General features: G+C 39.7%; 1 protein-coding gene across 1 annotated transcript; it reads right to left on the reverse strand.

Moving 5' to 3' along the window:
- Positions 1-27,682, reverse strand: LOC149289845 (consortin-like). The gene is made up of 6 exons (XM_089490125.1): positions 27,292-27,682; positions 25,369-25,568; positions 16,337-16,427; positions 9,042-9,883; positions 3,411-3,529; positions 1-178 (listed from the first exon to the last, which is right to left on the reverse strand). The coding sequence occupies exons 1-6, from the start codon at positions 27,680-27,682 to the stop codon at positions 1-3; spliced, it is 1,821 nt and encodes a 606-aa protein (XP_089346251.1).
- Between the last annotated feature and the right edge of the window lie 83 nt (positions 27,683-27,765).

A 27,765-nucleotide genomic window follows, 5' to 3' on the forward strand; every position in this document is an offset into this window, starting at 1 on the left:
CTATTCTCGGGGAACTTTCCGACGCTGTCGCTCAGGTACCTGACGTCGGATCACGTCACTTTTTGGATCATAACATCTTCGGACCTCGAGCTCTCCATAGCTACCCGGGATTGAAGCCGCTCCCTCGGGATCACACCGCAATAGTGACTTTGTCGGGTGGCCATTGCTTACCATAGAACTGTATGGAGGGATAGGGTAGTTGATGGAATTAAACCCCTAATCCCGTCATGTTTGTGTATAAATATCTGTGCTGTCCTCAATAGAGAGAGTTTTGTTTCACCCCTACACTAAGTCTCAGCTAGTGCTTGGAGGAATACGAAGGGTTAATCCCTTGAGCAACTAAGATTTCAGCGGCAAAAGAGATCTCTACGGCGGAGAAACTCAGTCCGAGTACGGGTCTCGGTCACAGTTGTGTTACACTGCACGCCCCTGTGAAGCAATCTGAAACAATGCGATTCAAGAGACCCAAACTACATAGCGTGGACTTCTAAGGCCCAACAAGACACTAGGAAATACAAAACAGAAATCATCTCAGACTATTTCTACATCATTGCCATATATATAGTTCATATTTTATCACTTTGGCTGATGAACGCAGCTTTACTCTTTGCTTATATTTCAAGCATGTCCATGCAAATGACACATCTGGTCATAGATATAAAGAGTAGGATGCTTTGTAGAGGAATACTGAAGAAGGGCCTCTATTTTCTAGTCATGTCATCCATACCATGTTATATATTACATGGCAAGTATAGACACCGAATCCCTTTCTAACTTACACAATAGTTTTTAAAAGGAGCCACAAAAGCCAGCATGAACTGTCAAAATCTAATGTGGAGCCAAAGTTTAGGGCACACTGTCTTCTCCTTAAAATAGACTGGCTTTATTTAGCTAAATCGTCCATCACAGGTGCAGAGAGTATAATGGTATCAGTGAAAGGTTATGTATTCTTTGATGTCTTGGCTAGTTGGATGCTGGGAGTGTGACATTTAGAGTGGGCACAGATCCACAAAGCAGCAGAAGCCTGAAATATCAAGTAATATATGAGATTTCCATCCAGCGGTTGAGGCCGAGAGACAGAATGCAGAGAGACTGAATTTCCGGCTACAGTGCTCATCAATTAAATGCAACCTTGAAAGGGTTAAATTCTGGTCACCAAGTTCAATTTCAGCTGCAGGCCACATAAACGTCAATTAGCTACAAAGAAACAAGACACATGGGAGTCTGTTGTTCTTGCCAACACATGTCATTGCAGGTCACCTACATCCCTCGGTAGTTCTGGTAAATAACTTGATGCTGACCCATGTGCTTGTGTTGACCCCAAACAAGGCAGTTTTTTCACAGCTACGTCCACCCATCACAAAAGTTTTCTGAACGAGTAAAAACTGCAAAAATGAGCGAGTTTTCAAACGTCTGCTTAAATTAAAGAAAAGACCGCATCGATAACAGAGTTAAGAAACGTTTACATATTGGTGTTACTATCGGTCACGCTAAAGCACTATTCCTCTCCAATCAGACTTGATCTGGTCATATGGCCTCCGTACCGATCTACCAGCATTCTAGTTGCCTGCTTTGGTAAATAACCGGTCTAGTACAGGGGTGTCCAAGTTTTTTCTGCAGCGGGCCACTTCATCAGAATTGTATACGTGCACGGGCCGCACTCATTTTTCACTGAGAGAAAATATGGCCTTTAATAAAATATGCAGATTAAAATAAAGTAAATGACACAAAACCTTTACTTTTCCTCTCACTGATTTCTGGGATTTCTGGGCCTACAAATTCAGGATTCTGGATAAGTAAAAATAAAATAGTTCTATTTATTTTAGGGATGCACTAAAATGAAAATTCTGGACCAAAACCAAATATTCAGGGTTCACTTAGCCGAAACTGAAAGTGACCCCCCCCCCCCACACTTTTAATAAAAGTAAGTTACACACCAAAATTGTACAAAAAATGATATATTATGATTGTTAACAGCAATCTCAGGCATACCCAGATTCCAGCATGCACTGGTTGGCTGGGCATTGTATTTTTTGTCCAATTTTAGTGTGTAACCACACTTTTACTAAAAGTAACACACCACAATTGGACAAAGAAAAATCAACAATATGACTTGGCATGATAGGAGTGTGATTGCTAACAGCAAACACACTCTTTTTATACCCAGGCAACCAGTGAATGCTGGAACCTAGGCATGATGGGACTGTGATTGCTGTTAGCAGATTGCTATTAGCAATCATACTCCTATCATCCCAAGTCAGCCAATACATGCTGGTACAGGGTGGCTGTAAGTGCAGAGCCCATACTGCTGGCAGCACAATACACAAGGGGGGCAGCTGGCTGACTTGGCATGATAGGAGTGTGATTGCTAACAGCAATCATAGTCCCATCATGCCTAGGTTCCAGCACTTACACATCCATGCTATCACACACACACAAACTCATTCATTCACAGATTCATTCCCTCAATCAGACATACTCATTCACACAACCTCCCCCACCCCCTTACCTGCTCTACAGCTCTCGATGCCACTCACAGACTTCAGCAGGGGGCACGGCCTCCCTCTTTCTCCCCACAGGGGAGGCAGGACTGGAGCAGAGAATAGACCCTCCCACAAGTAAGCAGCAGGGCTCTTGTGATCCTGGCTGCTGAGGTTTCGCGGGCCGCATTTGGCCCGCGGGCCGCATGTTGGACGCCCTGGTCTAGTCTGCACTCTGTTGTGCATTTGCCAGTTGTTTGAAGTGTGATGAGATTAGTCCGGTGCAAATGTAATCCATTTCCACTGTGTTAATCCTTTCCTGTTTCCCGTGTATGCCAATTTCCCATCCCCTGGTAAACCAGCATCCTGACTTGCGTGTTGTGCCATCTCTCCGGCGGTTCGACTTTGTTCTGAGGGCCGGACTGGCTATCCATCTGTAGCCAGCCCCAGCGTGAAACCGTTGGCAGCGATGGCCAGGGACAAACCCCTAGTTCCCATTACACTATGCAATTGAAAATTATAACCAGCTGTTTTCTCCCTAAAGTAGGGCAATCAGGTAGAAACGTGTGAATGTACTATATACACAATCGCTGACACTTGATCTCCCTTTGAGGATTATCTGAAAGCTTATTGCGATGTTATTCAATCAACTGCATTTTGATGAAACTTCAAAAGATTTACACACCAAGACCACAGCAGGTGTAAGTCAGTTTATATAGTGGTTCTCGATTTGCTGAATTTGAGATTAAGCCACTACCGGTTTACAAAAATCAGCCACGTTCTCTCTATTAATATACATTCAAAGAGTTAGTCCTAAGCTAAATTGTGAGTATGAATGGGATCTTTTGCTGACACATAGCACCAGGAAGGTCACAAATAGATTGTGTGTCTTAAAAAACAGACACACACAGTCATAATAACACAACTTACTCTTTATAATCACCAAACCTGTCGGACTGCTGTGTGCTCATCAAAATGTTCATCCGGAAAAAAGCATGCATGAGCTTGTAAGCTATAAGTACCGAGTATTTATTGGCAGAGTGACAGAACTAGTGTTAAAGGGACATACTACACAGTCATCATACACACTAATGCATACGATAGCTGCTGGTCTCTTTAAATCTTTGTGGTCCCCCCTCTAGCAATTGCATTAGGGGAATTTGCCGTACTTTATTTCGATGGGTGCCAATCAGTGGCAAGAGTTGTCAGAGATCAGGTAAAAAAAAAAAAACATTAAACATACTTTAATAGCACTAGATTATAAATGTACCCTCCTTACCTGTAATGTAATGGTTGTATGTACAGTAAGAAGCGTCACATACATTGCTAGCACTATTTCAAAGGTAATAATATAACAGCCCCAGTAAAAAAGTGCATAATATTATTACCTTTTATACAGTGCTAACAAGATGTTACTGGGATGAACTGGTGGCAGGCAAGTGCAGCTGCTTTGGTTACCTGCGCAACAAACAATGTGTATTTATCGTTGGACAGCCTAGCTATTGTCTATAGTCGACAGCCATGTTTGCGATTGACAGATATGATCCAAGGCGACTTTGGCTCTGGCTTCACAATCACCAATACTGAATTTAAAAGGAAATAGCTTGCATCAAACTATTTGCCCGCTGTATGCAAACAGCAAAATTTTAAAAATTCTCATCAAAAGAAAAAGCCAATTTTTTTTTTATTTTATTTTTTTAGCAATAGTAATTCTTTTTTTAATTTACCTCAATCTAAAACACACACCCTTATTCCACCCTGCTAATATCTATAGTTTTTTTTGTGTCTACGTCTTATTTGTAAGCGTTCCAAGGCTTGTTCCCGATTTTACATCCTAAGGGATGCAACAACTGTATATGTTTTCTGGTTCGAGTATCTAAAACCACAATTTTGCTTGCTTCCTGTTCAACTGGCAAGAAAATGGTATACAGCCATTAGTCGTTTTATAATGTCTAATCTGTGATATATTATACGGTGATGATGCTACATTGACTATTTCTAATAGCCAAGTACTTTCTTAGCAGTGAAAAGGGACATTTCCCATAACTGTCTCTGGAAAGACTCCATTTAGAGCATCGCTAAAGGATAACTGTATTAGTTTCCAGATTTTATACTTTGTTTCCATAACCAAGGCGATGCTCAATAAACCTTGCTAATTTAGAAATTTCACTGGCGTGATATACGAGCTACACAAAAAATGTTAAAGTGCAGTTTGAATGTTCAGCTGTGGGTCCATGCAGAGCTATATAAAAAAAAAAACCCAGTACAAAACGTACAACAAGGCAAATGGCAGAAATAGCATTGGCGCAGCTTCTTATGGGTTCTTTCGGGTGCTATGATACCACAACAGCCTGAGAATACTAAATACCTTAAAAGCTTAAAAAGGATCAAGAAGACAGACGTCAAGTGGGAAGTGTCCTTTTTTTGAGATTTAACTGTTCTGTTATCTAAAACTTTACCAGGATACAAAAAAATAGCAACTTAGCCTAGTTACTACTCAAGACGGCTTCAAGAAAATGAAGTGGTTGCGTAACTTGCCTTTAAAGGAATCTCCTTAGAAACATTAATCAGTGGTATAACAGAATTTTCTAAACTTGTCTCGCAACTCATGTTACTAGTGCTGCCGGAGGCCAATTTCCCATTAAATGTCAAATGGCATCAGTGATAAACACATGTTCATACATATATCACAAATTAGGATCTTCGAGGAGCGCAAAACCATGCACTCAAGTCCTTTGTTAAATTAATGAATTATTAGGAATAGAGTAAAAACAAACTATGTCAACATATGTGCTTTTTGTTGGCGCTTAAAGGATTCAGGCACAGTTGATATTAATGAAAAGATCAACTGTAAAAAGCTGTGTGAATAGTCACTAGTAAGAGACTTTTGGGGATAAAAAAAGCCTACATTGTAATAAAGGGGCCTCACCGGTATGCCATGTAGATCCACCAACAAAGAATGTACTGCCACTGTCCAGTTTTGCACACCACTGGCGGTGGATTGAAGCTGTTATTAGCGGTAAGGAAGCAATTTAATTGAAGTCAATGGGACTTTCCGCTCATGTGCAAGGGGGCCAAACAGAAACTTAGAGGGCCACACAGCTATTGTACGCATTTAAATATCCCTTTAACATTTGTCATGTGTCCAGGATTCTAGGAGGACAGTGACACTTCTGTGTGCAGTGGGGGTGATGGGTCACTCAGGGATATCCTCAGATCCTCAGACCCAGGGAGCTATAACCCAATAAAGGTCTGTGCTATGGTAACAACTGCAGCTCCCATGCCTCATCATAGTGCTCTGTAGCCACGAGGTAGCTTTTTGGGTTAAGGAGGGTAGGTGGCCTCACCTCTGATCCCCCGTCCCTTCCTACCCCTTGTCACATCCCCCAACACAGTTGTCCTGATTTGGAGGGGTTATGGTATCAGTGTGCTTCATTAACTTGTCCAGTGCCAGGTAGATGAGCAACACATGAGTATACATCTTCTGGAAGGTAGATGGTGCTGTTCCACCCGCTCTGCTGCGTTTACCACCTACATAACTAAATGCAACATTAGAAACATAGTTCCTAGTACTGCTGAATGCCCCAACCTTTCCCAGAAATACGTTATTTAATCATGTAAAATGAGGTCTCGTCCATAATTTCGTCAGGGAATACATGTCACGTCATACAAAAATAAGTACCGACAGGTTCTTGGTATAGAAACCGTAGAAGACTTCTTAAAAGCATCTGTGTTGTTTAGATTATTTTAATAATCGATTAGTTGGCCGATTATTTTTTAGATTAATCGGATAAAAAAAAAAACAATATGCAAACTTTTCGTTTATTTAAAATTTAATGAACTGGATGTTAAAAAACAACTTAAAATTTACATTAACATTCTTATTTTGTTACGAGAATCCAAACACAATATTTATCAAACTAGTTTTAATACCTAAACCACTCACTTTGCCCCGGCACTTAGCACCCTGCACTTTGCACCCAGTCTCCCACTCTGGCCTGCACCCACACTCCCACTCTGCCCTCCACCCCCACTCACACCCTGCCCTGCACCCCCACTCACACCCTGCCCTGCACCCAGACTCCCACTCTGCTCTGCACCCTGCCCTGCACCCACACTCACGCCCTGCACCCACACCCTAGACCCAGTCTACCACTCTGCCCTGAACCCAGTCTCCCACTCTGCCCTGAACCCACACTCTGCCCTGCACCCCCACCCCCACTCTGCCCTGCATCCACACTCACACTCTGCCCTGCATCCCCACTCACACCCAGCCCTGCACCCAGTCTCCCACTCTGACACTCTCACACATAGGCATTCACACATAGAGAATCACTTACCTCAGCTATGGACTCGTTCCACTTCCAATCTTCAAGAAGTCGAAAACTTTATTCGAACGGCAGACCAACATTGAAGCGCGTCACGTAGCTCAAAGAAGGCGGAGACTGCAGCGCGCGTAGCAGAAGCCGGGAAACGCTCGCGGAGGAGGTAAAACAAGCCGAGTTCTCCAACAACTAATCGATCACTCGATTAATCGATAACGGAAATCGTTGACAACTATTTCCGTTATCGATTTTATCGATTCGTTGTTTCAGCCCTAGTGTTGTTGTTAGGAGCTGTAACCTTTTCAGCAAAGGCAGAGAGCTGCACATTCTCATGGACAAACATGATACACAGTTTACTTTATTACTTGCCATTATCTTAGTTAAACAGGCCGCACCCAAGAGCAAATTTAATAGGATCTACAGCCTCCAAACTGGATGAAAAGCTCCACAAAATCTGACCTGAACATGCTACACCAAGAGCCATCATATGACTTCCGATATTAGCACTTTTCTTCCTCATTGTTTCTATGATTTCAATTATTTGGGGCTACAATAGTAAGAATTCTGCTAACGACGTTCAGTTGAACCAAACTGAGTCATATCTTGTCTTGTTATGATCTCCAAGAGGCTTCCATGTCAAGAGAACTAGTTTTTCCGATATCAGGGGATCATCAGTAGGCGATTACTCATGTGAAACACAGAAATAAGTTACAGGGTTACCATTCATGCAACAAATATTACATATATATTCCTTGCAACCTTTGGACAATAACAAAAGTATATAAAAGTATGATGGGAACTCCACTTTAATGACCGATACAGTTAGAGGTTCTTGATCCATGCATCAGATGATTTACAGAAGCTAGTTTTATTCCTAAAAAGGCTGCCTGCACTCCTAAATCGGCTGGTGCCATCAGCCAGTAATTTGGCCACAGCATGCACAATGCCAGCATGGTATTACCCTTTTGCCCATACAGGAGGTATTAACCCTGCCTATTCTAGCACCACCTTTTCTTTTGTTACCAAAGTAGATCAACTTCATCAATTAGTATAGAAAATAAAATAGCAAAGTTTGTCAGTACACCTTAACCCTGGCCGCATAGTCTGCACAGGGCTGCTCCATGGATGCATCTGAATGCTGTACACCAACAGACATGGAGAAAGCGAAAAAAAAATACTCCATTGATTACCATGGTGACTGCCTAACACACATAATTTGGCCATTAAATGCCCTTTATTTGGATGGGCAATAAGGCAGGTATGTGCTTGCAAAGAAAAAGTATACTGTGATAGAGTTGACGTAAAGTATAACTAATATCAATTTCCATAACAGAGGATTTACGTGCAAAATGTGAAATCAGCGCAGATGCGAGCCATTGACAACGCAGCCAACAAATACTGTACTGCTTTGCGTGGCAAGAGGTATAGGTTTCAGTCTTTGTTCTTGAGTACCATAATCCTGCTAGATTTTCAAGTTTTTACTGTTTAAACAAACACCTGACACTGTGGGTCACCAAGCAAAATAGCAGCTTTTATGCTGAAAACCTGCCGCGTCTATAGAGTGCGCAAACACTGGACTTTGACACCCCTGCTCCAAAGTGAACCAGAAAATGATGGCAGGAATGAGCCAGCCAACCCACCCACCTGTATTATTATCATCATTCTTTACCCTTCGTTAACATCTCATAGAGAACCAAAGCTGTTTTATCTCTACCACTCCCACTGGGCAGCTATTCCAGGTACTCACCACTTCATAAATAATAGTGCTTATTCTTCTGAATGTCTTATTTATAAAGAGTCTTTTGTCAAAAAGACTGACACGGGACCAATACAGAAAAAGATGTGAAGCTCCTTAAGCTTTTGGGACATTAGAGGGGTTTTTCTTTATAGATTCTTCTTTTAATATAGGAATCCTTTACAAAACAGCTTAACCCTTTAAACCTCACATCAGTCGGCCAGTAAATCAAAACTTTAAAAGGCTTCTATTGTGGCATTTTCCTTTACTTTTTGGGTGTATCAAGGACTATTTGGTTATCTGCATTCACTGGTTTTGCTAAAATTTTGACATTGCTGAGCAGTTACATTTGTAAAAAAATATCAATCAACTGCTTAAAAAACACATATATTAAACTCTTCACACACATGCAATTTTTAATCTTTATAGTAGCACTATAGGTCAGTCACATTTCCTCCAAGTACTTATTGTCAGAATTAACAAAAAGAAATAAACACTTACCTCTTCCACTTCTATTCGCTTTGCAAGTTCGTCTAGTGAAAGAAGATTATCTCCTAAGATAGCGTCCCCTGGGCTTGGTGACATTTCTTCCTCGGAAAGAGTCTCCTCCTGGAAATCCAGGTGAGCCAGGAAATCTTCACTGCCTTTTAGATCTCCATTCAGGAGACTTGCAATAAACTCAACTGTTGCTTCCCTTTGGGCAGCTCTCCCGGTGTCCTGTGAGCATTTCTGTTGAGTGGCGCCGAGTGAAGAAACACAAGTACTCCCTTGTGTATTTTCTGCATGAACTGAATTCCTTACCAGCGATTCCTTAACATGCCCTGCATACGCGCAATGTTCTTCTGTACTGTCTGCTACCTGAGCATTCTGCTCGATGCTGCTGCCGCATCCAGTGGGACTTCTCTCTCCAGGAAGACCATCCTGGGCAACCGAACCAATATCTGCATAATCCGTGGCTGCTGAAATTAATTTGCCTTCCACCGGTGTCCCTGATTGTACTTGCCCGTAATCCTTGGGGAAAGCTTCTATTTCAGGCTCTTCTCGGCGGTGAGGTGTTGCATCTGGTTGCAAGAGCTTGTTATTTTTGACGGTATCTCCGGAGCAAAGGCTGACAGTATTAGCCCTGCCTTTTGTCCCAGTGGACTGGGCGTGAGCCTCAGACCTGTCATCGGAGCCAAGAAGCTGCTGCTCCTCCATGTGGCTCAGCCCGAGCACAGTTTGGTGGTCAGCTGTCTTGGTAATATCTCCCGTGGCCCCATCGTCAGGAAGAGAGTTCTCGGTCATAGCTGTTGATCCACGTTCCCTGTCTTTTGTTGATCTGCTGCCAGGTCGACTTTCTATCTCTAGACATTAAATAGGAAAAAGACGGTGTATTATTTCCCTTGAATGACACTCGTACAGCAGTTCTGATAAAAGCACAGTGGCAAGCAGCGACTTAACAATACCGTAGGTCTCACACTTTATAAGCATTTTGTATCTCTACTATGAATGACTAGACTGTAGCTAAATTTAGAAATGAAGCACTTCATAATTAATGAGTTGCTCTGCTTTCTCCTCCTTCCCTGGCCACACGTGTCATTTGCTTACACACAGATGCATGAGGTAACACGCAGCCAGCGATGACACACGGCAGAGAACAGAGTGTAACATTACGTGAACGTGTTTTCTCCACGTAACAACCGGTAAAAGGAATTTATTTTTTTTCACCCCACATGCAAAGAGCTGATCTGCTTTCAGAATGCGGTCCATCGGAACAGCTTTCTCATTACGTGATGAGTGTACAAAACCAATTGGAAATCAATACGGTTGACAAATGATGCAGATGGGGTCTAGAGCAAAGGTCAGATTTAATGGAACAAGAGAAACAATACCGGCTCGCTGGAAGATTAGAACAGCGTGCTCTATTTAAGTTGAGGCTGCTTCAATTACAAAAGGAAAAAAAAAAAAAAAAATACATTGAACTATATAACCAAATCACACGATAGCACAGTATGAAAAAAGTCTATTCCAAAATGCAATCATGTCACGTAAGCGCTGAGATAAGGTAAAAGGTTTAGAAGTAGTGTAAGGACACACGGCATTAAATACCTCTGTAGAAGGGCAGCAGGCACACAATGCACAGTAAAACGTTGAAATATAATATCGCCCCGGTTTGCCTACTGTTTGCAAATGTAATTTAGTAGAATAATTCCGAGCTGTCATTTCTAGAGCCGACGCTCCGTGTCCATCTCATATGCTAAGTTTATATACAGTGTGTGTCTTTACACCTTTTCGTGTATATCGTGAGAATACAGTACAGGTTGCACTGATCTGGAGCACAAACACATAATATTTAACATTAATAGCTGTATGACTTAGGCAAAACACTTAATAACACTCATTTAACTGCAGATCTGTCATTTTGGTTTTTCTTGTAAGGTTTATTCATACAAAAACAACAGAAACTTTTAAGTAGTCTTTTTAATGTCTGCTGCCTCGTCCTATGAGTGCATGCTTTTGTGTCACATGATACTTGATTCCCTGACAAATTTTCAAATGAGGCAAAACGATTCTGCATAATGTAAGAATTATTTCCTGAAATGATTTTGTCATTCAACAGTACTAGGCATGGTGTTTATCATGCTGCATTTAGCCCCCCAATGTTAATTTCAGCAGGTAGAACCCCACCTTTAACCTGTATAAGAGAACCGTATCTATTCTTCTTCAAAGAGGGACCACAAAACCTTATGTGGATTAATAATATATGCAATTTCTGTCTCTACTCGTGTCTTTTGTGTTCTTACAGGATACACACAGGATCAGAATAAACTCTGCCTAATAGCGATATAAACATCGAGATTGAAGACATATGGATTATAAACCCAGCCATAGCTTTATTGCCACTGTGATCAACAAGCCAAGCATGCTAATTGGTTCTGATGCGTTTTAATACACTACACAAGCATATACTGATTCATAAATATGATGGCATAAAATATGTCTCCATGTTTACCGATGAGTTAAAATCAGTCACACAATACATTAAACATCCCACCTCCTCCACCTTGTTTCAGTTTGGTATGTAAGCTGTAATAACAAGAATCATATTACTGAACTATAGCAATGAAGTACACAACAAAAATAGGCAAGCAAACCAGTAAGCAAAATGATTCCCCCACCAAGCAAAGTATACCTAGCCATGTTTATAAAAGATCTAATAAAGGCTGAAGTAATCAGAAGCTATATATACATAAATGGTTTCTGATTACTACATATATACATATATGGCTTCTGATTACTTCAGTCTTTATTACATCTTTTATAGTGTGTGTGTTTTATAGTTTCTTTGTATGTTTCTAGAATGCCTTCCATAAAATGTTGATTCTTGACTCCAGACCATTGTATGACATAATGTAGCCAAGCTGCTTTGATAATGTAGTTGTGATGAATGATGTAACTCGATTGTGCAAAGCATAAATTACTTCTTAAAGAAATCGTAAGGAGTCTAAGTGCAGCACTCAGTGTCCCCAAGCCATACCACCAATCACTTCTTAATCACATCCTTCTTAAGGGGTTATGACCCTATGACCCTATATGGCCACACCATATACAATGATACAAACCCCCGGGATTATACACACCCTCCCGTTGGGATATAGGCTACAAAAAATGTTCATTACACAATTTACATAAATCAATATATACTCACTATTTGTATAAAAATAATAAACATTCTAGGTGAAGCCGTATCCGAAAAAGGCAAGGAGATTTATAAACAAACAGTTACAAACGGCTCTAATGCCAAAATGTTAAAATAGTAACATCCTTGTCCCATAAAGCATTCTGTTCCATGCAGGGCCGACATTTAAATTCAATCCCTAAATTACTGTCCCCTGCTTGGCACGAATAAGGGCCACCAACATACACGGTGCTCGGTGCATGAAATCTGCGTGATTAATGTTGATCTTTTTTGGATTAGGAGGAAAACACCAGCTGCTGATCCTGAGTTCATATCAAGTGGCATTAGCAAAAGTAAACAGTTGCTGGGGAAACACTGTTCCAAACAAGCAGTGATTTTGTCGGGGCATCCCTAAATATAACGTAACATGTCAAAGTAAGGAATTAGAACTTTGCATGAGAAATGATCCGATGTAAAGGCTTTACTTTACTCCGTGCCCCTCTCCGTGTCACTCCGTGCATCTTATTAAGCAACATTTGAAGTATCCCATGAAGCCATCAGAAGAACCTCTAGAGATACACATCCCACAGCATGAGAAATGGTCTACGGTGCATGGAAACCAGAATATCACAGCAAGGTTCTTGACAAATGCCATAAATTGTTAGAAAATGTTTCAAAGAATGCAGTTTTTATATAAAAAAAAAAGAAAGAAAAAAAATTCAAAACGGCCATTAGAGACTTTGCATTAATAAGAGGCTGGTTAGACAGCACTGCGAAAGGTTACTGAAAGCCTCCCTCCCCATGATACAGTGGCATCGCATTATGGGCCAGTGGCTACTGCATACTGGAAGCAACCCAATCCTTTCTGTAACATGGAATAAATACACTTGTCTCAGATGCTTAAATAGGAGTTGATTAACTTTAGGAGTTAGAGTGTTAACATGATAATGGTATCTTTGTAGTGAAAGTTTTATAAAGAACGTTTTGCTCTTTTACTTTTACCAAAGTTGGGGGGCATCAAGAAACCAAGCAGATTTTGTATCCTGAGCATTTGTCAATCACTGTGTTAAAAAAAGAATTCTAATGCTAAAGTTGCTGTTCCACTAGCTCTTTTTTTTTTCTTTATCAATCGCAACTTTACAAATATAATTCCTATTACTATCGAACGGCTCGACCCTTCAAGAAAATAATTTCAAACGTCAGATTTTGCCTTATTCATATTTTTGCTGGGAACACTAAAATTGTCACGTGTCATACTATTTCTTAAAGTTTATGTTACATGATTAAACCATTATTGGAAAGAATATAAACTGCGGATCAGCCGAGATAGATTTGGTTAACATACTAGGGATTGTGATAAATGTTTTGTCTAAGTTGAACAGAATCTTTAAAAGCAATGTCGGAACTACAGGAAACAATTGTAATGTAATACTTTTGTCCTATCTGTTGTCACCTGGCTATTTTACAGTAAAAAAAAACAAAAAACCACACACTACTCAAATGTTTAGGGTGACTTAGAAACGTCCTTGTTTTTCAAAGAAAACCATATTCTGTCCATTAAAATAACATGAAATGCATAGACATAGGTAATGTTGGAAATGACTATTGTAGCTGGAAACGGCTGATTTTTAATGGAATATCTTCATAGGCTCTTTATCAGCAACCATCGCTGCTGTGTTCCAATGGCACATTGTGTTGGATAATGCAAGTTTGAGAGACTAATTAATCATTAGAAAACTTTTTAACAATTATGTTACAGTTAGAAATGTCCTTGTTTTCCATAAAAACAGCTAAGTGACCCCAAACTTTTGAACTTGGGCTAGTGTATGTAATCATAAACATACAGAGTAATGAATTGTGACTGTTCATAAAAGTGCTCATAAAAGTGTTTTTCCATCCCAAGTAAGGCCAGCCGGTAACCTCCCAGTAACTATATGGAAAGCAATAATTATGTTACAGAACAGGGGTACGAAAAACAGGGAAATAGTGAATATAAACAGAAACCACAGCAGTGTCTATCTGTAAAAGCAGGTTACAGTATTTGTTTAACAAACAAACAAATATAGTTGTGTTTGACACATTAAGGAAATGGCTGCGTGAAACCTCTGTCTGTACACAGCCTGATAAACTAAAGCCTACAGAAACATGATCATGCTGCGTACATTTGGCTAAACGTACTGGGTTTCAAACTGGAAGCATATTCATATGCACCAGTATTACCCTGCAGCTAAAGCGCAAATCGATAAAGTTTTACAGACTTTGAAGTTGGGCCTTAGTGTTTAATCTTGTCATGTTTCCACAGCCTAGGCCCACCTATGGACTGGTGTTTACCGGTTCATATAGGACACATGCATTCGATAGCAGCTTTATACGCAGGGAATGCATGCTTATTTTTCCTCAGAATATTTTCTCTTGGTTATTAAGCAGACTCAGGCTGCCTCTGTGTGGAATGGATACAGGGAGAAGGCCATGATAGGAAATACATTGATACACTGGCTCTTTTACCTGTAGCCACAAAGCTCTGGTTTGGATAGGGGAAACGTGTAACAAATTATCGACAAAATAATTATACTGCTTGACAAGCTACATATTTATAAAATGATTAACTTTATCAGGCATTATATATATATATATATATATATATATATATATTGTGACAGTGTAAACCCCAGGGAGATGCTTAGTGTGGCATTTGGGTACAGGTGCTATCCAGATGCCACACTAAGCATCTCCCTGGGGTTTACACTGTCACAATATACACACACACACACACACATATATATATACACACCTGGACCATAATGCTACCACCATACACTTCACTGTAGGGATGGTATGTGTGGATGTGTGGGCAGTGTCAGGTTGGTGTCACAGAAGTTTGGCCAAAAAGGTCTTTGTTGGTCTCATCTGACCACGAAACCCATTCCCTACATTTGAGTAAGGACATCTTCAATGAGACCCCCTCCATAAAAGCCATTATTACGTAGAGTGTTTGATATTTGTTGACTGGTGCACCATTAGTCCAGGTCCAGCCACTGTTCCTTCAAATAAATTATTGGCCTATGTAGTCTCTCTCAAGTCCTCCTTGTGAAAGCTCTTAGTTTTGAGAGACAGACTTTTCTTGGTCGTAGTTGATGCAGCCTCCAGTTCCTTAGTTTTTAAGATCCACTGAATGGTCAATAAACATTCAAGAGTAGGCTTTAATCCTAAAATTTCACAACTTTACTGGTTCATCAAGGCATTTTCATTTGTGAGTCAGTAATATTAGAAAATTGGCAAGGGTTCTGGATATTTTACAAGGCTCTGTATATAAGCTTTTATGTCACTTATTTGACCATACAGGATACCACCAAAGGTACAAGCAAGATACAATAGATATAGCCCATAGTTTCCACTCAATCAGGTTAATAAAGGATGTGACTTGTAAAAACACAGCCCATCGTCCGTTCTAAATTTTACCTTTTCAATGGTCTTTTTTTATTATACTGTAATATATATATATATATATATATATATATATATATATATATATATATACACATACATATACACACATGTATGCACTCCTAAGGTTGGCATGTCAATGCCAATAACATTATCCGAAAATAGCGCTGGACAGGAGTGCATGAAGACTGTGCTATAAAGTTTCCATGTGTGTGTTTTCAATCCAAAAAGGTGTTAACTGGGGGTACAAATAATCTCATGGGATATGTAGTTTGTGCTTTATAACTTTAACCTTTAAAACCAAAGATTATAGATATTTTGGTCACTCTGAAAACAGTAGGGACTCAGGGTAGTTGCCAGGCTTGCAAGAGACAAATGTTATTATTCTTAAGGTAGGAAATAAGACACTCCGTCCTTGGTAATTACGACACAAAGATTGTGAGTTTGAAAATGTAGGGGTCCACAGATTGGTGTACAGACAAGATGCAGGTGATCTGCTTCAGGGCTTGGCCAAAGTTGGTATTGTAGTAAAATAAGTCCCAATAAACTCTGAATTATATGCACATAAATGTGTTGGGGTAACCGATTTTAAAATGACATGCCAAAAGCCCTAAAATTTCAGCAAGTCGGTAACAAAACCACACAGCCACCTCTACAACTAAATACAAACCAACAATTAAACACATTATCATACCTGGAGTGGCGCAAATGACATCATGAACAGCATCCGATCCAATTAACTGAGTAAGACTTTGGATCTTCAACAATCTTTCGGAAGCGGAGAGCTAGAAACATAATAAGTTAACAAAAATCACTACAGATGAACTTATATAAGCACACTGCTATACACATACATTGCAAGCCACGCATTGGTCTATTCACTAGGAAGAGTTAGTTAGAGTTTCTGGAACTTGATTTTACTATACATTGTAAAATCAACCAACCTCAGTGAGCTACTGTTACACGAAGAGCCCTGTATAATACATAGCTCAATCAGTGAGGTTTCTTCAATCTCCTCACACATTTAATTATGCATTATACAGGGACAGCCTAGCCTTTTACTGGGGAGAAACCCACCAGCGTTGAATAGTGAATTGAGGGAGTTAAGACCACAGTGATCCTGCAAACTCTACTCTAGTGAATAAACCGCACAAAACGGGTAGGCTAGAAGTCATCAGGAAACTACAGAGGCATGATATTAAATGCAAAAAGGAAAAAGATAAACGGCCCAAAAAACAAAGGAAACAGACTGTTTTGGGATATTTTGTCAGAAATGACCATCCTGAATAGCATTAGGCAAGATGCATAATTTTTGCACTTTACTTTTAAAGTGTAATGCTCTCCTGTCACTAAAACAGCTTGCATTATATTTTTTCAACAGCATTCCATCTTACAAGAAATGTACACAATGGCCTCTGTTCGGTGCATAAACCAATATTCTAGTAATTTTATTGTCTAGATCTCTGTCTTATATTTGCAAGTTTAAGTAATGCCCTTTTGAACGTAGGTATTTCAGATATTTTTTGAACCGTGCCTTGTTCCCTCGGTTTTTAGTATTGACCGGCTGGGTCAGTCATCTATTTCCCAAACATTACTATGTTTAATTCAAAATCATACTTATACAGATTTAACAACCACCTATATTCTAAAAAAAATAAAAAATAAGGTTTACCTTGTGCTTGGATATCTTCGGGCTGTATGAAAGCACAGAAAAAGAGGGAGAGAAAAAAGGAGAATGAAACACAACTTGCAACCATATGCACTGAATGAACGTCACAGAAATTGGCGCTAGTATGAGAACCTCACTCCTCATGCTAATATTAGCATGGAGCCTGTCCAGGGCTGAAATACTATCATGGGTCCCCAGTGGTTGGAAGCTACATAATATGCATCTTTTATTTTATTTTTTTTAAACCATCCTTTTTTATTACAAAGGAAAAAATATGTTACACATAGTAATTATATGGATGGGGCACACTTAGACGATGATTTAAAGAGAAACTAGGTAATTTATCAGATTAACCCTTTAAGGACCAATCTGTTTTGTTTTTTCTGTTTAGTACTCTTTGTGACCGAGGCTGTTTTAACATCTTAAGGCGCTCTCTCATTAAATGTAACAACAAAAGTTATATATTTTTGTTTTTTCAGAACAAGAAGCGTTCATCAGATTTGTAATTTTTCATCATATCATCTAATTTCTGGTAAAAAAAATTAAATAATCAAATATGGTGAAAAATTTTAAAAACACCACAGATTTTAATTCAAAAAATATTTTACTCATCTGCAAAAACTAATGAAAAAACCTGCTAAATAGATTCTACTATTTGTCCTGAGTTTAGAAATACCCAATGCTTTATGTTTTTAAGTTATAGGGCAGCAAGCACAAGTAGCGTTCTGTTCAAAACCACCTGGTAATCCTGCTCCCGTGTCCTATTTGGGACATCTTTTTTTAACATTCATTTTGACATCAGGTCAGTCTGCACACATGGATTTTTGGGAAGATACAGCGCTAATTTGAATATTTTATAGATTTTGTTGGAACTGGATGTTTCCTCTGATGGTGACATCACTGGAGAATTATTTTAACATGTTACACGTTATTATATTTATTTTGTTAACTATTTCTCCACCGACTTGCAGTACCTCTCAGGAATATGTTTATTTCTATAGGGGGTGCAGCCATCTTGCAAGAGGCAACATCTCAGTTCATCCTGTGGTGGGTTTTGGTGTCACTGAATGCCTCGATATTGCCCCAGCTGGAAAATCAGGGTTCCTATGCAGGGGAACACTAACACCCCAACCTCAAGTGATATGAGATTCTGAACACAGTTTCAGATCCCTAGAGATAGTAGTGGGAGGTTTTCATTAAAAATATGATTGATATTTCTGGGAAAGAAGACACCTAAATACCTGAGGGACCCCTGAAAAGATCTAACTTTCTTCCATTTAGATACACTTACACATGAACACGTACACTTATACACATGCGTGGCCCAAGCTGGACAGCACTGATCTATGTTATCACAGTTTGTGGAATCACTGCTTAGGGATTTTTAGTATTTGTTGTAGATTTTAACAATACAGTAAACGTTTAGTTTTATATAACAAAAAAAAAACATAACTTTGTCTTTGGATACGTATATGATCTTTTAAATCTATCTTTTTTTATGTGAGTAAAGAATAACCCCAGACACAAATGGCTCTCTACCTTCAACAGGAGCAAATACTAAAAATAAATATTGTGGACCAGGTAAAACTGTGCTGAGCATTAAAGGAACCTGGTGTGGCCCTTTTGCAGCACCCATCTCCCAAGGTGTATGTGTCACAAACTAAAACATATATTAGAACCCACAGAGGTCATTACAGAAACTACAATGGTCGATAATTTCAAGGAAACATTTTTACTTTGGGCAACTAGCAATAAAAGGTATATTACCCTGCCCTTAAAAAAATGTCCAATTGCAGTAAACCTTTATGAGTACCTCAATCCTAAAGGTTACCCCCCCCCCCCAGTTATTAGCCCCACCAGTTATGGTATTGTTTAAATCTTCCATACAGAACTGAAAGCAAGAATTAAAGAGTTAATTGAAATTAAGCAGATTACATTAGAAGTGAATTCCCAACACTGAATTTAAATGAGAGAGTATGCTGTAGCAAGTTACATATTGTAATCCACATAAAAATGTTTAGCATCATTTATGCAGCACCTACAAATTCTACAGTGCTGGACAAAAACAAAAGTTTTTGTCCATTTGGTTGCATTTACAATTCCCAATTGTTACTCTCAGTATATATTCACAGTGTTGGTTCCTTTGGTAATAATAGTAAATATGGAACTCTCGTGCACAGGGCTACTAAACAAACCATATCAAAGGACATAAAATAAATAGTGCACTCATGTGACAACAGACATGTAATGTGTCTGTTATATCAACATATATTACCATATTTGTTCTTTTAACACTTACTCTTGATGAGATCCACATAGGTTAGAAAGCCTTTCCATCTCTTTGCTGCTGAGCTCTCTGTCTGATTTTTTGGGTGATGCTAAGGATGTGGAATCTGTATTCTTCCATTTTGTTTCTGTGACAGACAAATTAAAAATAACATACTGAGATATCAGATAATGGGGTGACAAGCAAACAAATATGCTTTCTCACAATACTATTAATATCACTAAGCAAACATGCAGTTGTCAAGAATATTGTACAGCCAGCACCACCTTTAGGCACTCACACTTTTGATGTGTTACAAAGTGGCCACTTAGAACAGGGGCGTCCAACATGCGGCTTGCCGGACCTTGAGGTGCGGCCCGCATGAGGTCTACAGACAGGGCAACCGGGATCGCAGCATCGCAAGGGCCCTGCTGCTTTCCTGTGGATTGCTCGCACAGCAGTTAGTGCCTTTTGTACCGCACAGCGGAAGCAGAACCCAGCGCAGTCACGTGAATTTATGCCACATCACATGAGTCCGCTCCATTCCTGCTTACACTGTTCGGCACAAGAGAAGTTGCTTGCGAGCTACACAGTGGGAAGCAGCAGCCCCTGAGAGTGAGAGATCTGCAGTGCAGGTAAGAGGGTGGGGTTGTATGCGTGATTGAGGGAATGAATTAGTATATGAATGACTATGTGTGATAGCACGGATGTGTAAGTGGGGGGCCATGGCACAGGGAGCCACGTTTCAGCATGTATTGGCTGACTTGGAATGATAGGAGTGCGGTTGCTAACAGCAATCACAGTCCTGTTATGCCCAGGTTCCAGCATTTACTGGTTGTCTGGGCATGACAGGAGTGTGATTGCCGTTAGAAATTATTATATATATTAATATTGTTATTGTATTTTATTGTCCAATTTTGGTGTGATAACACCACACTTTTATTAAAAGTAAGTAAACACCTATCATACCCAGGCAACCAGTACATGCTGGAATTTATGTGTGTTGTTAAAAATCATATATATATATATATATATATATATATAATATTGTTATTTAATTTGTACAATTTTGGTGTGTTACTTTTATTAAAAGTGTGTTTTTATTTTTAAAGATGGGGGGATAATTTTCTGTATCAGTTTCAATCCATAATTTTCATTTTGGGGCATCCCTAGAATATATAAAACTATTAAATTTTTACGTATCCAGAGATAAAATGCCCTCCTGAATTTGTAGTCACGTCAGAGGACAAAAAACTTTCTAGGCCCAGAAATTGTTATTGTAAAGGATTTTGTGTCATTTACTTCATTTCAAACCGCATGTCTTATTAAAGGCCGTTTTTTCTCTCAGTGAAAAATTAGTGCGGCCCCCGATCAAATACATTTGTGATGAAGAGGCCCTCTGCAGGAAAAACTTGGACACCCCTGAAAGCAACAGCACAGATCTCCATTGATTTTACATTTCCTTGGGGCTGGCCGGCAGGGATCCGATCTCCCCAATCAGCCCTTGATCCCCACTGGCCACAAAAGTAGGTCAACTACACAGGACAGTGAACAAAACCGGGTAATGGGTATCAATTCTGTAACAGAAATAAATATATATATGTAAAAAAGCAGGGTAGTTCTGTATATACATGAACTGACGAGCTGACCATGAGACTTATCAAATATTAACACTTTAATAGTCCGAAGGTTCTATACATTTACTTGCCACATGTGTTCACCAAATGGCTCTAATACCTGTCCCCAAGTAAACCTTTACTTGATTGTTTAAAGAAACGCTTGCATTCACTTGCATTCAAGCAGGGATGTCAGCTGTAGCATGCTGGTAGTAAAACCACCAACTTGGATATGCTCACAGCAGTGTATATTAACTGGACTGTATGAGCCTGAAAATGTGCCCCTTCATCCTGAGAGTTCCCAGGTATGGTGATAAGATGTGTACAGAGGACATCCACTCAGCCATTGGTAAATAATTTTCCTAAAAGGTCCCTTACGTTGAAGAACATAAAGTTAAAGAGGGACATCAATTATTGTAGTGCATGTTGCCAGATACTGAAGAAAACCTAATTAAAGACTTCCACATGGTTACAATACAAAGCAATCCCAGCTAGAACAAATCTAAGCAGGACTTGCAGAGAACAAAACATAATCGTCCCACTCACCCCACTGCTCCTGAATAGAAGACAGATTTGCGAGGAGTTGCTCATGGTATGTCCGTTCCAGATGGATGAACTGCATCGCATTCTCATCTGAATGAGCAGCTCAGGATTGTTTTACTGTTATGCAATGCCCAATTTCCTAAACGAGAGCTAGGTAAACCACCCACGCGTATGAAGCAGAACATAATGTGTACAACTGGTTATGCTGTCATCCACGTCAGAACACGGCCTGACTCACACAGGATATTTAAGTAGACATATAAACATGCATGGAAAACATTTATGACATGTATCACACTATTATAAATCAAACATTAAACATTCATCTAAAAAATATATAATGAGCTGTTGCCCTATCTAAATTTCCATGTATCCATGTACATAGCACACATTATGCTAATTATTTTTTTTTTGCAAAGGATACAATCTTCCTCTTGAAAATACGTTTCTGCAATCTATCGGAAATGAAAGGGGAAAAAAAAAGTGTTATCGTCAACATTTTACTCTGATGAGATCAAATATAAAAGGTCAGTCATTGGTTGGGGTTTACCCTCTTTGTTTAAAAATGCACAGAGCCTTGAATAAAGCAAACAGTTCAATGCTAAGAGCAGCAATCACACTGATTAGTAACCTTTCTAAAACTGATATTCGCCGGATGGAAAAGGAGATAATGCAGCCTGGACAGGAATATGGTATAGCTTCAGTTGGACGCACTCATTTGCTTTGTCGCCGTGATCTAAATGGTTAATGGAGACATCGACATAAGAAGCAAAGGGAAAATGATAGGAAGATTGGAAACTCTTTTTGTGGATCTGGGCCAGTTAAAGATTATTTTTCTTCTGGATGTAACTCAACACCCATAAAGTCAACAGAAATATTTGAGGCAGACATAATAAAGAAACGCCATGAGTAACTATCACACCACTGGAGACTGAAGTAGAACATATTACCTGTCTTATGGAAAAAAGCAGACTTCTTTAGAGACCAGTACATACATTTCTGCATTACCAGGACAATATGTACACATAAACAATTTGGGGTTGCTATACCCCAGTCCAGGGGGCTGAAATCAAAGCAGGCAAACAAAAAGAAACATCTGATGGCAAATAAGAACCATTCGACCCATCTCGTCTGCCCCTTTTTCCTGCTTTAAAAGTCTTAATCGCTTCATGGTCTCATCTTGTGTTCAGCCTTATGTGGTGTCTGTAGCTTAGAAGCGAAGGCAATCTGCATTTAGTAAAAGGGGGTTAAAGGGACAGTCTGACACTCTGTCGTTTAAAGTACTCTCAAAGCTTTTTTTTCTCTTAAAAGATACCTCCATCCATTTGAAAAATGAGAGCTGTGAAAATTTAAAGGGGCCATGCAGTCCTATTAAACTGCCATAAATGGGACTTTGGCCCAAAACAATGATTTCTGAAAAGTCCCTGGGTTGTCCACTTTCTTTTGAAGGGTGGAATAGGTTTCTATGGTTACAGTTCTAGAACGGCAAACCTGATACTTTTAAAGTAAAACGTGCACCTCCCTACAGTTGCTCTAGTTATGTGGACAATATACCCAAAAGTCTAATGAGGATTCTGCCATAAGCATAACCTTCTTATTCCCATACACCCTCGGCAGTTATGCAACCTGTGAGATCCTTGGTTTCATTTCATTCATTGCTTTTTTTATCTCACCTCCACTAGTGACCACTGCATTTTAACAGCAATTAAAGGGACACTCCATCCATGACATGCACTTTAATGCATATGATTGCTGAGAGGTCCTTCTAAATTTACAGATGCATCAAACTCATGGTCAACATTTTAAAAGCCTAAAGGGTGACACCCAGGTCAAGCTGCGTATATTACACACAGATTGACAGAGGCCATTGTTCCTTATGGGTACACATCCCTGCTGAACAAATAATGCCGAGTCCTCATGAAAAATGCATTCAGGAGGGCTGTGCTCACACGTCGGAATCCCAAAGTCAATCTGCAAATTTCCTATTCACTACATTGAAATATGAATACGATCAAGTTATTTTGCCTTGCATCGTCTTGCACAAGTGAGAATTGCAACTGTTTTCCCAACAATAAAAAAAACCCAGGTGATGGAAATACCAAACAACTATTTCATCATTTTTATTTATTATGTTTGGGCAGCGGGTATCCACTGTGTAATTACTCAGACAAGGTGCAGGAGAGGACAACTGGAAAAACAAAACCAGCAAACACTCAAAGCTGCAATAATAATCCATCATCAAGGAACATAGAAATGCCTATGCTTACTACTATCCGGCTCCATACATTAAAGCGGTACAGAAATATCTATGCTTACAATCTGGCTCTATTCATTAAAGCGGTAGTCTCAGGAGAGCTTCAACTCCCCCTACTCATTCTGTGCTCCAAGTGAGCTTCTCCAGCCCTGTATAATGCATACTTCAATCAGTAAGGAGGCTTGGGGTCAGGTGTTTACAATGCATAGTCATATCAGGGCGTTGAAATGTTCATCTCATTGGCAAACTGCCAGGCTAGTGAACTCATCTCATTATTTGATGCGGTCCACACAGAGAAAGTCTAGAAGAAACACAAAGTTTCTACTTATGTAGCTACTAAATCTTTTTCACAAGAGGGTCACCCTCAGAAGATGGAGGTCCTCATCACCAGAATACAGTGAGTGTTGTGACATTCGCATCGAACATTCTGCATATATTTTTTCCCTTAAGAGCGTTCGCACTGAAGAGCGATGCAAAGTAACTCCTGCATAAACATTTCTTTTTGTTACTTTTTCAGAGGTTTTCAACTCCGTTCTGTGCAAGTAACGGTGCAATAACTAGGCGATGGCGTTCAGTAAATCTCCCACATTTCACCATGCATTCTGCTGGGTGACTTTGCCGCTCAGATTCGCACTACATAATGCATAATTAAAGGGGCAGTCATGTGAAACTATTTTCCTACAGCAATTGTTGTTTTAATGAGATATGCCGCCTGTTTACTTTATCAGCACATGCGCAGACCCTAATGTGTGTATGCATAAAAGGTACGGGAAACGTGCCTCCCGTTCTCCCAATGCAATGACACCTTCTAGTTCTTCAACATTGGAACATGTTAAAGAACAGACCCGCAAACTCCCAGTCTAGTGAATAAAACCCATTATTCAAAGAAAATGTATTTTCACAATTCTGAAGGAATGTTTATTGCATTTCACGTATGCTCTGTGAAGTTATAAAATGTCCTGCACGTCATCAGAACGTTATTCATTCCGATGCTTGGATTAACTATGGAATATAAATGAGTAATTTAATGTAAAGTATTAATGCAGTTGTGACGCATTCTTCATGCATAATTGTCCTGCGGTATGCTACTGATTTGGGCAGGAGTGTGGTCACCAGGCTCAGAGACATACTTCGGAGACGGTCAGACAGCACCTTAATTGCACGAGCAGGGTTACCACCCAACATCATAAAATTCAGCAAAGAGTCACGAGGTGCTCAGCAACGTGAATAGATTAGTGTAGTTTCATTTCCACACGAGTGGTGACATTTCAACCCAATAGGGTTTTTCTCCATCCTATTGGGTTGAAACATTGCCACTGGCGTGGAAATAAAGCTACATGAATTTATTCACATTTCAGGCACACAGACAGTGTCATACCTGATGAAGGCACACGGGAAGCATCCTGGCATCATTTGTTTGCTCAAATCCTTCGCGGATGAGGGAGAACAGAGAGTCTCTGTGATGCTTTTGGTTTCCTTGCTCGACGCCGACGTTGGGATCCGACGGGCTGAGTTCACAAGTGGACTCCAAGGACGTACTTTCGAGTGAAGGCTCCACATCGTCCACTGATGCAAATCCTGTGTGTAAAGAGTTGCATGAGATAATTGTTCATGTGTGAAATAAATTAACTAGGGCTCCAACCAAAACCTATGGTGACTTGAAAGCAGCAGCTATTTCTTAGAAATATAAGACCAAATGTGTGGCTTTCACAGGAAATGTGCGTATACGAAAACAAACAATCGTTACAAGACGTGTTCTTAACACATAACACGTAATTAGTTGTCTGAAACATTTTTAGCCCATTTCCAATATATATATATATTGTACACACACCAAATTTTTTTAAACTTTTTTTTTTCTAAATACACCAGTCCCATTGTTTTTTTTCCCTCTTTCCATGCATGATATAGCCATATATCTAAATGATCACAGTGCCACTTACTGGTTGGGACACAACAATATACTGCCGTGATCTGCAATAGGAGCTTGGCTGAACGGTTTTGTTTTTCATGAAAATGTCACCTTATCTCCTAAAAACTATGCACTATGCCAGGTCAGATTAGTATTTTATGCTAGAATACCAAGTCTTTGATCTGCAATCTTAACTCCTGCAAACTCCCACTTTAGTGAATAAACCCCTTTATTTGTACTATTTACAGATCTATATACAATGTTAACCAAAGCAACCATAAATTAACAAATGATTAAACCATCTTTTCTGCTCAATTTAAAAAAAAAATATTTTGTCATATTGTCATAACATCTGTAATATACAAAAAACAGAAAATTTCCCAGTAGGACACCTGCCCCGGGGCCAGTCTTGAGGCCAGCCAAGAGAGAGATCTGTACTAACTGAGGCACAGACCTCTATCCAAACTCCCACTGCTCGGCTGGCAGTCAGCACTGCAAAAGGTATGACATCTGATCCGATGCAACGCTGACTTAGAGACACAGAGCATGGAGGGAAGAAGAATAATGTGTATGTATGAGTATGAAGGGGGCACACAAGGAACGGGTATATAGTCAGTGCTGAAATAAGGCTTGTTCGGGGGGTGTAGTTTGAAGGGGCAGGGGGGTGTAGTTTGAAGGGGCAGGGGGGGTAGTTTGAAGGGGTAGTTTGAGGGGGGTAGTTTGAAGGGGCAGAGAGGGGGGGTAGTGAGGGGGGGGGGGCTGCAGAGGAGTAGTCCGCACAGGGCGCCACAACGCCTAATGCCGGATCTGGTTATGATAATGGTCAAGGGCAACTCTAACACATATACTTACACCCCCACCAACTCTAATACCATACCCTTACACATACATACACACAGCCCCTCTTAAACATACACTTACATTGGCACACACCCACCCACTCTAAAACCATACCCTTACACATACATATACACATTTATTTATTTTAGGAGAGCTGAGAAAATAAAATAATAATTTTATTATCTATTGCGAGAGTGTTTTAAAGAACTTTGTTTTCAGTGATTTACATACAAAAACTTGAAAATTGCTCCTATCATATCATATGTTGCATTATTCAGACTATACTGTTGCTCCCTCTGTTGGTCTCAACATGTCATGGGCCACATGGGTATTAGAAACGATGTGTTTTATTTAGGACTAACATACTTCAAAAATGCATGGTTTGTCCCAATTGAAAAATAAATAAAATTCACGTGCACAATTATGGCATTATGAATTATTTAAACGGCTAGTTTTTATTAACATTTTTTTCGAACTATTAAAAAATATATTATTAATTGATTAAGATTCCCCAATTTGTCACAAAATAAACTCAATTATGGCCATTACCTGGGGATTTACCGTTGTAATTTTTTCTATTCCTGATGTTGCGCCTGCCAGATATCCGCTTTCCTTTAGCAGAGGCGGTATCTCTGTTCGGGGAGGCTGATAAAGAAGAAGCTGCCGCAGTCTGCTCACTGTCCTCACAGGTTCTCTTGCAACTGAGTTGACCGCACATTAGATTGCAGTTTTCGTTATTATTAATGCTATCCTGGGCCTCCCTGCTCTGAACCAGAATCCCTTCGTTCTTGGTCATGGTCTCGTCCTCTTCTCCATCTACCTTGTTTTCATTAACATCTGAGGTAGGCGGCCCATCCTCTTTGTTCACTTCATCAATACGAATCAGACCAGGGTCAGGTCGGTTATGTAGATTTTCCAGGGGTGTCTCTTTACTGTTCATTGTGTTGGCTCGTAGACTAACTATATTCGATATTCATCAAGTCTTAAGGAAATGGAAAAAAAAAACAAGAATAAGGAATAGGA

Source organism: Sceloporus occidentalis, unplaced genomic scaffold, assembly GCF_023333645.1.
Source record: "Sceloporus occidentalis isolate IW3139 unplaced genomic scaffold, rSceOcc1.0.p SCAF_42, whole genome shotgun sequence".
NCBI lineage: Eukaryota > Metazoa > Chordata > Lepidosauria > Squamata > Phrynosomatidae > Sceloporus > Sceloporus occidentalis.

What these genes read in the sequence shown, in the direction of transcription:
- LOC149289845 (XM_089490125.1), bottom strand. Translation starts at nt 27,682, where the DNA reads ATGAACAGTAAAGAGACACCCCTGGAAAATCTACATAACCGACCTGAC. An exon ending in TTACAACGGTAAATCCCCAG is followed by an intron (nt 25,569 to 27,291) that starts GTAATGGCCATA and finishes CTTTACACACAG; the next exon opens with GATTTGCATCAGTGGACGAT. An exon ending in TTCCCGTGTGCCTTCATCAG is followed by an intron (nt 16,428 to 25,368) that starts GTATGACACTGT and finishes TTATGTTTCTAG; the next exon opens with CTCTCCGCTTCCGAAAGATT.